This window comes from Glandiceps talaboti, chromosome 18 (assembly GCF_964340395.1).
Source record: "Glandiceps talaboti chromosome 18, keGlaTala1.1, whole genome shotgun sequence".
Taxonomy (NCBI): Eukaryota; Metazoa; Hemichordata; class Enteropneusta; family Spengelidae; genus Glandiceps; species Glandiceps talaboti.
This window is the reverse complement of record NC_135566.1, coordinates 8541927-8552842: the sequence shown is the minus strand read 5'-3', so window position 1 is coordinate 8552842 and position 10916 is coordinate 8541927. Positions and strand designations below refer to the sequence as shown.

General features: G+C 35.7%; 1 protein-coding gene across 1 annotated transcript; it reads right to left on the bottom strand.

Moving 5' to 3' along the window:
- Positions 1–510: 510 nt before the first annotated feature.
- On the bottom strand, positions 511–10062 carry LOC144449388 (THO complex subunit 5-like). Its single transcript, XM_078139916.1, has 16 exons — positions 9879–10062; positions 9320–9460; positions 8306–8517; positions 7273–7419; positions 6712–6826; positions 6336–6465; positions 5833–5948; positions 5390–5489; positions 4956–5067; positions 4174–4275; positions 3561–3775; positions 3161–3264; positions 2342–2429; positions 1738–1853; positions 1073–1263; positions 511–950 (listed from the first exon to the last, which is right to left on the bottom strand). The coding sequence occupies exons 1-16, from the start codon at positions 10002–10004 to the stop codon at positions 887–889; spliced, it is 2079 nt and encodes a 692-aa protein (XP_077996042.1). The 5' UTR covers positions 10005–10062; the 3' UTR covers positions 511–886.
- Between the last annotated feature and the right edge of the window lie 854 nt (positions 10063–10916).

The following is a 10916-nucleotide window of genomic DNA, read 5'->3' as shown; positions in this document are numbered from 1 at the left end:
AGTAGACAATTGTTACTTATTGTAATGCATATTTGGACATGTCAGTGGGAGAGATGTATGTATAGTTATACAATGGTGATAAAAATATACAGCTTTAATACACAATGAATGTCATCATAGCACTACAATTATCACCCTCTGGTACAGACCTAAATTGGTGTAATGGCCCTAAATAACTACTCCCTGGGGAGCATACAATCAATTGCTGCCTCTGTGAGTGAATAGGCAACATCATACTGATCCCCAATCAATATTATGGCTGGGTTGACTGATGCACAATCATGGTTCAAATCTTGCTCACGGATTTTAGCCATTTAAAAATAAACAGCAGTGGCAAAGCTTGAACCTGAAACCTGCAGATTCAAAGCTGACCACTCTAACCATTCAGCCATCATGACTCCACATACAGTGCACTTATTTGTTCTCATCCCAAACACAAACATTTCTGACGAAGTATAAACTCAGTAAGTCATGTACTATGAAACACAGATCTGTTCAAATATCATTTATTTCAGTGTGTTCACATGTGAATTCTGACATGATTCTTAACAAAAATTCAGTTTTCTATACAACCTTTACGATACATGGCATTCTAAACGGTTAACAAAATGTTGCCTAAGCAGTCCTACAAATTAAAACTAGATGAGAAGCGACACAGAACATAAGAAGTAAGTAACTTTTACATGGGCACCACTGCAACCTCTCGTAATTTATGAGTGCTCTCTTGATAAAATGAAAATCATACTTCAAAATATTTCATTTTTATAATGTCAAAATAATATAATAGTCACAAGACCCATGATTCTTCCTTTGTGGTCTCAAAACTAGGTTTAACTTCAGCTTGTTCTTTGATGTAAAAAATCTATAAATTTTTGAATTCGCTCAACTATCTGTGACTGAAGAAACCATGATGAGGATTGTACTTGTATGGCTTGGCTCTGTGAGGTCCTCTGTAAAATAGAAAGAAAAATAAATTCATGAATTAGTGATTCCAAATTGAAATATAGCAATTGTTCAAATAGACTGTCAAATTCACTGCCAGGAGTGTCCTTATTATTCACCAAAGTCTCACCTGGCTAGTCTTGGCATTACTTTGTCCTTAGAAAACTCTACAGGTGCTGCTAAACTGGCCAATGAAGACTTGGCTTCTAGATAGACATCAAAACACATCAAGAGTCGCTGGAGCTGATTGGTCAGAAGGTAGTCAGCTGATCCATGTACCATTAATTCTCTGAAATGGACGTTCAATTCACTTTCCATAAGCTGAAAAATAATTCAAAGACAAAAAAATTCAAAACAAAAGAATTTACGGAGTTCAATGCACTTAATCTTTATCCATTAAAGAGGAATGGCACTCTAGGAAGTATGGGCATTTTTATAAACTTTAGGTTCTGGACAGTCATTTCATTATTTTACATCACACTTGATTGTTCAGAAAAACTGAGTTGAAACTTGTTACTCATTCATTTTTCAGTGTAGGTCCTTACGGGCACGCATTGTCTCATGGGAGTCAGTAGACATACATATGTAACAGCAGAACATAAATATTCATAAATCCCAAGTGCTAACATTTATGAACTGTTCTGCTGCAAAAGTGATAAAGGGGTGTAACATCATGAAATGACTCTACAGTTGACAAAAAAAATGTTTTTTCCTGGAGTGGCCATACCCCTTTAAAGTTTACAGCTATAAATGTGATAATCTGTATGAAGGACAAGAAAAGCAGATAAAACTCACCCTGATACTCTCATCATTTTTAGCATTATGCTCCCCTCTCCATGAAATCTGAACACTGAATAAAGATGGTGAAGCTGGGTAGTCTTGTGGTACTACTATGGCTGCATTTAGTTTGGCTGCAAATTGACAAAAAAGATACAAGACATGTAAATGTGAATGTGAATGTCTTGATTCGTTTCTGATAATATTTGATACATAATTTGGCCAAAAAAGTAATGTTGTGATAAAAAACGAGAGTAAATGTTAGAAATTACGATAATATTCTATTTATACAACAGGTATAGAAACATAAGAATATATTTATAAAGATTACCGTCAAGCACTAACCAATCTGTGAAGCCTGCTTGTTTATGTAATTTTCGAAAATGTTTAATTTCAATAGGAATTCATGGTATTAATAGCCGGTGCACTGGAGTAATTGCCTCACTGAAAAGGAACTTAGATTTAGCTATCTATCTATCTATCTATCTATCTATCTATCTATCTATCTATCTATCTATCTATCTATCCATTCATTCGTTTATTTTGTTGTGATGACTCGCATACGAGGGCTGACTCTTTACAAATGACATATTCATCAACATATTGTTAAGGTGACATTTACCTGATTTTCTCTCAAATGTAGCTTTAAATAACATATCTGATTCATTGACCAGTTCAGCATCTTGTACTTCTGCAGTGTATGACAGTGTCTGTAAATTAGGAGACAACATGTTACTGGTTAAGATGGCAAGTGTAGAGACGGCAAGGAATCACAGCTGTATCAGCTGAAAGTACAGTATGGATCATTATTAAATATGTACCAGTGATTACTTGCACTGGTGCGTGCACATACTTGCACTGCAGTCCAATACCGAAAGCATTATTGCATACCTGTATGCAAATGATATGCAAAGAAGTACGCATTTGTTCTTTGTATATGAAACTGTGTGCTTGGACATTAGGACTTTTTGCAGAGAAATTTGCTGTTTCAGATAAACGTTTGTAATAATAACAGAAATCTAGCTGCAGTAATGCCAATGTGGGTATTTACTTGGCGTATTTTTCTATGGTGTATTTACTTGCTACGTTTGTGAAAGTACGAGAACACTGCAAGCACTTGTGTAAATATCCCAAGTATGCCACATTTGCACTCACATGTCATGGGGTTCAGTTATACTATGGTATACGTCTATACACTTGTCTACAAGGGTGCTATATCAGTCGGTATATGATACCATATTGTTAACCTTGATTCACTGGCTGAGACAGCTAAAACTTTATACTGTCAAATCTCCATTGTTTACTAAAGTTGATAAACTGAATTTATGAACCATTTATGGATAAAACATTTCCATATCATTGCATAAAAGTAATAACTGTGATACATAATTGAATGTTGATTATACAAACAATGCACACATCAAAATATGACATTACTTACAGAATAGTCATCATATGTAAGTGAAGTCCAGTTAGTAAACTTTCCATCCAGCTTAGCTGGGAATAAACGCTGACTTTCACTTGGTACTGGAATGCTGTGACGTTCTAAAAATACAATAATTAACATAAAGCACTGTGTGAAGTACATGTGTGTTAAAAAAGATTGGACTAGGTTTGCCATTTTTTTTAATTATATATACTCAAGACTTGCTATACTAGGTGACAGGCAAATTTTACTAGTGATGCTAACTGTGTGGACCTGTGCTAACTGTTTTTGAAATACCACTTTTGCCTAACTCTACTTTGAAGTGACTTTATTTATCTTACCTAGGGATGCTGATTGTCTTTGCAATAATGCCAATCTTGCCTAACTCTACTTTGAAATGACCGACATATCTTACCTAAAGATGCCAATTGTTTCTGTAATGCCAATCTTGCCCTAACCCTGTTCCTCAAAGCCTTGGTTGTGGCTTCTACATGACTGGCACTGACCGCTGACTTGGCACGAGGAGCTTCTTGTTCTTCATCCCCTTCCAAGAATTCGAGACCAGCTAACCTTTGAACCCACATGTAGGGATGACCAACTGCTGAGATGTAAGCCCGGAATGAATCCATTCTGGATAAAGGTATCGGAAAACATGGAAAACATTACACTATATGGATATGAAGAAGTCGTCAAAAATCATATTTCAAATTTTTATGCATACTGATGTTTCTTTCAAACATATTTTACCATAATTATATACCCTTTTTCACCATTTAAGTGCAGCTATAATATACAGCTATTAAAACGAATATCATTATTCAAATACTATACTTGATTTTCCGCTGAAAAGAACAGAACTATCACTGGATTTTCTTTCATACTGTGGTTAAAATTAAGTTCACTAAATCGAAGTTGATAAGACAATGCAGTCCCATTAAAAAGTAGTAAATCTGTAACTCCACTGCAGCTACCTGTACATGTACATGAATTGTTGCTATGGCACCCAGGGGTCAAAGTTCATCACTTACCCAAGTTTGCTTAGTTGATAGTTATTGGCAGTGTTCGGTGTATCATTACCATAGTCATCAGGAAATAGACATGATAACACACTATTAGGAGACAACAGATCACTGAAATACAACATATTGATGTTTAGTAAACAATATGACTACCTATCCTAAGTTTTCTGAGCACCGTATTTACCATATTAGAACACATCTCTGATTTCATAAAACTATCGATTGTGACTGTCTGATATTTGATGTCAATATGTGAGTCCATCTCTTGACTCTGGTGTCTCTACACTTATCTTTAAAATAAGCTATTGTACATTATCTAACAACTTCACAGTAATCAGTATCAGGAAAGCTCAGAAAAAGTTCTTTCAACTGTTTAATGTTCAGTTCAAAGTGAAGAATTAAAACATCATAGCTTTCCATACTTGTAGATGCCATAGATTTTATTGTTTTAAGTATATTTGTACTATCATTGGCTATATTCATTTTACAGAGATAACCAGGACACACATACAGCCACATGCACAAACATGGACATGTGTGGACACAGAGACAGAGAAAGAGACAGAGACAGAGACAGAGACAGAGGCAAGAATTACCCTTCACTGATAGTGGCGACTACTGAATCAGAAGATGGTGAAAGTTTCACATCAAACAAAAGACAGACACAGACAGATACAGACAGACAGACAGACAGACAGACAGACAGACACACAGACAGACAGACAGACAGACAGACAGACACACACACACACACACACACACACACACACACACACACACACACAACTTACCCTCCAGTGATTGTAGTGACTACTGAATCAGAAGCTGGTGTAAGTTTGACACCAACAGTGACTATCTGTAGTAGTGTCAAGTAACTGAATGTTAAACACAGAACGGAACCGTCTGGAAAGAAAGCAAAGATATCATAGCTTACAAGCTATAATTTGACTACACTGTTTACTGGAATTACTCTGTCGAATCTTTTCTATCAAGACCAGTACATACATTAATAACATGATACATTCCTGATGCCAAATCATCAATTATTCAACAGTCTTCATACACTGAGAGATTTGTCATTGAGGATGAATCTGATAGCCTATGATTATTAAACTTGATGTACATGATTTGGTACGGTAGATCTCGTACTATCTAACTTTATAAAACAGACAGTGAAGCAATATTCAAACTTTTGACTGTATTACATATTTTCTTTAACACATACCTGCACATTTAATATTGAGAATAACAGCAAGAGGATGCTTCTTCAAGATCTTTTTCCTCTTTTCTTTGAGAAAATCTCCAGTTTTACGACGTCTCCTTTTCTGTAACACAAATTGTAAAGTTTCAATACACTAATATATACTTCAAATTCTTAGTCAAATGACTGCTGATTGTTCAAATTTGGATTTAATTTAGGTGTGAAAAAAGTTGTCTGGTCGAGCTATAGTCTGGTAAAGTATACTGTGACAGGGCGCCCTCACACATCGGTCAATGCATTTCACAGGCCTGTGAGGACAGAGTGACATGACTTGTCTTACAGTCTGGTTGAGATGGTCTTGATAAGTTGGTCTTGATCCTACATACTCCTTATGACTCGACTGATAAGATAACACTAATTTGAGAACCTGGGATTGAGTCATGAGCCTTTATATGTTAACGACTTACTGTTCTTTCAGCGGTTTCATCATCTGAATCACTGTCATATTCTATAACACTACTGGTTGTTTCCTCAACTATAGCAGCCTCCACATCACCTTCTATACTCACAGATAGTTGTTTATCTATAGAATATACAAGACAAAGCATGACAAGACACATTTACTTCAACAAGTACTGCAAGCATATATGAACTTACTTTTTAATTTGTTGATTGACATTACATTCATAATATATTTGCGAATTGTGGCTGAAATCAATAAACTGATTCTTTGGGTTTCATAATTTCATAATTGTGAAGTGAAGTGGTGTACATATATCCAGCATATGATCTAACTTGCATTGGATTTGGTTGCATTTCGTTCACGATATCTGAGATACATTAGCGGGCTGACCAACTGATGGATGGATGTCAGACCTTAATGTAGTAGCCCCATTGTATGTACAAGGAGTAACTGAGCAAAATCATTTTCTTTGGTAAGTACAACTTTAAACACAGATATCAAACTTACCACAGGCCTCATGATAAGCACTAGCTTGTACATACAATATATACAGTGGTCTTGGTAAATGTCTAGCTGTTTTATGCTGCATTCTAGTCTGTTCAAAGGGCATAGACAACATCTGTAGTGGCTGGGTTGACTAAAATGATGAAATACATACATGGAAATTAGTCATGTCTGATATTATTCACAATGTACAATGCTGGGGGTCAGGCTAGACTAGCTGTAAGCTATTTCTTGACTCCCCATTTACCCTTCTCTTGTTTGTTATAGTCTTTTATACACTGGGGTAAATAAACTGGGGTAGAAATTACAGATTGTGATGGATATCACATGATGTCAAACTTACCTGTAGACATCAGATAGCTTACACTGTAAATCTTACCTGTAGTACATCAGTAAGCTTAGGCTGCAAACTATCAAGGTACTCCTTCTTTGTGTGGATCTCCTTGAGAAAGATGTCTTTATTGCTTTGAGCATCTTTACATTTTTCAGCAAGTCTGACGGAAAATCGAAACAAGAGATTACTAGTCAGGAAATGACCATGAAGACGAACTTACGATCCCAGACAATTCAAATTATGAGACCTGTACAGAGCACCATTATGGTACTGGTGATGTTTTGCTGTGAGATTCCCTACTTCACAACTGATTGCATTTCCATGTACATTAGTTTGTGTCATTGCAGATATAGTGAAAGTTAGAAGCCACAAATATAGGCATATCGTTTGACTTTTGGAAAAAAATTTTCACTAAAAGAAATTAAATAAATGTATTTTTGTTGACGCCCTCAAAAATAGATAATGATTCTAATTTAGATAGGTATGCTCTGAATTGACACATAGAATTTGTTTTTCGATGTAACTTAAGAATATACATTTTTTGTGAGTTCATATACATAAGAAAGAGTATTTAAAAACAACTGTTGTTAAGTGTTGAATACACACCTCTGTCTTTGCTCTAATTCCCAATCCAGTCTGGCTAGTCTCAGCTGATGAGGATCTTTCTTAGTGATGTCAGGTTTAGATATCTCAGTGGGAGCATCGTGGTAGAATTCATCAACTTCTACCAAATCAATGTCTTCATCTTTAGAACTGTTATAGATTGGAAACAAAGATGTGAATATTTAATGAGACAATTCAAATTCAACTTCTTGAAATTAGCCCGCTAAGTTATAAAACTACTACTAGTTCAAGATTCAAGATGTTTGTGTGCTCATTTACTACTAATATCAATGAGACATCAATTCTCTGTACCTGCAATAGCTCTTTGCATCATGCTAGTGGGTCAAAATAGAATGAGAAGGTTGACTTACTTTCATGTGCACCTTTAGTATTGCATGTGAAGCATGTGCAGCTGAAGTTATGGTGTCGACTGAGAAATTGAATGTTTATTATTTTTATGATGTGCCTAGGCAGTAATATTCTATTTCAGGTACCGAGAATTGTAAACTAATCCTCATATACTAAAAGACATCTCTTTCACTAGGTGCCAGTATATTTGTCTGCCCATATGGTCTTACCATTCACACACTAGTTTGTAGGAATGTTAAGTGATTTATCATGAGTAGGGCCTCCTAGGGGTGAGATAGGGGTTTCTACCATTTCAGACTCTTGCATTATTTCAGTGTCACCTTTTTTTAAAATCATTTTACACCAAAAAATAATCAGAATAACAAAATGGTATCATAATAAATATACACCTCAGCCTATAAGGATAAAATAGCAGAGTATAGCACTTGTCTAAAGGAAACTTATACCTGCAATCTACTTTCTATTTTCCATATTGCCACTATGAAAATGGTGTCCTATCGAAATACTATTAATCCTTCCTAATTCATTTGCACTACATCCGTCCAGCTAGTTAGATGAGATGCACTTTACTCCCTAGTCAGCTGATATATCAACAAGTAAGGGTGTCCATTATCTCGCCTGACAGAAATCGTCCTAAATACAGTATCAATCTATGCTCTTTACTCACTCGAATTCAAGGCACTTCCTGATCTCCTTTTGTAAATGCATGACTTCATACAATAGATTCTGTAGCTGTAAATGAAAGCTATCAACTTTCATTTTCGACTCATGTGTCACGTCCTTTGCCTTCTTACATCTGATGTGTGCCACCCTGTTCAGCTTCTTCAACGTCACAAAATTCAGAGATGCCTGTATTCTTTTCTCATTCACCTCTGTGGTCTGTAAATATCACAACACTTATCATCAATACATGTACAATGTAATACGAGTCAGAATGAAAACGCAGTCTCATCAGCATATACATATATGGGTCATATACCTAAGTAATGGCAATGAAGCAGCAAAATGAACTTACATCAGTAGTATTCATGGTTGAGCAAAAATGTGCATATTAGACGTAAAGAAATCATAATTCATGCAGTGTCAAGGAAGCAATACATAAGCTGTATGAAATGAAAAATAAAATATGTTCACCATCAACCTTGTGTAGTCGCAATTAAATCTTGACTGTTATTTTGCCTAAAATGTAAGCTGTTGATGTAATCTAACATGAATTGGTAATATATATGACATGGTTTCTAAACTACCCTAGACATGCTTCCTATATCAGGAAATGACCTGTTACAATGCTGTATTTACGTTGGATCATATTCAAATTACCATAGGTCACACTGCATTAAGAGAGTGCTTCAAGTTAGAACAGTTAGAGTTAAAAAATAAGATGTACGTTGAGTTATTGGAGAAACTTTACAAATCTCTTCACAGTAACAACAAAAATCAAAGTATTTCCACAGAAGATTAACACAAAGAAAGTTGATGGATGACAATGGAGAATCAACCAAACCCTTAAGCTCTGCTCGGCTGTCATTGACAGTGGAGCTAAAAATGAAAAAAAAATTGGCAACAAAAACAATGCTACAATTATTGAAGCTACCCAAAAAGTTATCAACAATTGTAACTACAGTTGTGCAGCTGCTGTAGTGTGACAGTTGACATGATCAGAAAGGTAAAAGTATCTTACCCCATGTTGTGGGCCATCCATTTTGATATTATAGATATGTTGCATACACTTTTTCACTTCTCCACTTGCTGTGGCAAACATCTGTTGATCTTTCTGTGGATCTCTTAGCTCAACTTCCTTTTCTTCACTGTATGCTGGTTCCTAGGAATTAATGGATGCTGGCATTTGAGGGATGTCTGATTTTCGCATTCTTTAAAATTGAATACTGAATATATTTCAGTGCAAACATATGAAAGATAAACAAAGACTACTCTGTGTCTATCTATCCTTCACTAAACAACTATTTCATCAATAATTTATCGATGGACCATTCACTTCACCAATCAATAGTTTTATTTTTTAGGGTTAGGGATTTTCAGAAAATGTTCTGACATAGATCAACCTATGTAAAAAGTTACCGTTTCTACATCTTTGCATATGTACCATGGGTAAATGACAGATTTGATAACTTTTCATATAGCTGACCATCTCAATGTATCAGTTGAATGCAATACATGTACCGTTCAATGGTTTGAATGTATGACTGTTTACAAATTACAGTTTACTGTTTAGTACTTACCTGGGGTTCATGACTCATAAGTTTAACTTTCTTTATGTCTTTTGAGGATGACGATATTGAAATATCTGAGCCTGGACGTGTTGTACGTCGTCGTTTCTTGACAATCGGGTTGGAACTTGAAGCCATTTTGCGCACTTTTCCGAAGAAAGGTCTGCACAATCATAAAGAGTGTCTGCCGCACGTTTTCCAAAGTGGAGACATGTGACCTCTGAACTTTTCGTCCTCGTTCGACAGAGATATGAAAAGTGATAAATTAATTGTTTATTACTTTTAGTTTTCCGTTATTTATCAATGTAATTTGTTCACGAAAATATTAAAATTGTGTTGATACCATGATAAATGGGTAAAAATTAAAAAGTATTGATTTTTAATTCATTCACCGTGAACACAAATTTATTGCTGTGAGTGCAGTATACGAGAGACAAGATGGCAGACGGAGACGACTTGGATATCAATCCTTTCTACAAAAGTTTGCAGGTATGACATTTTGTAGACTCAATACCCATAAAAAGTGTAGGTCTCCATTAATATTATAGGAACCTAGTGTTCCGACTCATTGAAATCTAAATCAGATGTACTATATGTTTGATTCTGGTCACAACATTGGTTGCGTCGCGTCGCCCCCCTTGCCTTACTTCGCTTCAGTTGTGTACTGCAGTACGTACGTGGAGGCTGATCACGATGTACGAACGGACAGCGTGTGCACTGCACCGGGCGTGTGTGTCATATGATACGCACCCCGTCGCGACCAGTGTCACGTACAATGTACTACCCGATGCGATGACTGTACGATGTGCACACCACACATTCGTCACAATATAACTTTGAAAATTTAAGAATTTTACCAGTGAATGAAATATATTTTGATACGTAATTTCTGCTATTAATCTTTGTTGTTTTGACACTTTTTACTCACATCGGTCAAGGTTGTCCCGACCTGTCACAATTTATTAAAGGGTTTGAGCAATCATTGATTAAAATCCTTGAAAAAAAAACCCCAGGATAAACATGTGTACATGATGAAAATGTAAACGAAAA

Coding starts and splice junctions, on each gene's coding strand:
- LOC144449388 (XM_078139916.1), bottom strand. CDS start 10,004: ATGGCTTCAAGTTCCAACCCGATTGTCAAGAAACGACGACGTACAACA. Junction 9,461..9,878: donor TTATGAGTCATGAACCCCAG/GTAAGTACTAAA, acceptor ATTAATTCCTAG/GAACCAGCATACAGTGAAGA. Junction 7,420..8,305: donor AGGAAGTGCCTTGAATTCGA/GTGAGTAAAGAG, acceptor AATCTATAACAG/TTCTAAAGATGAAGACATTG.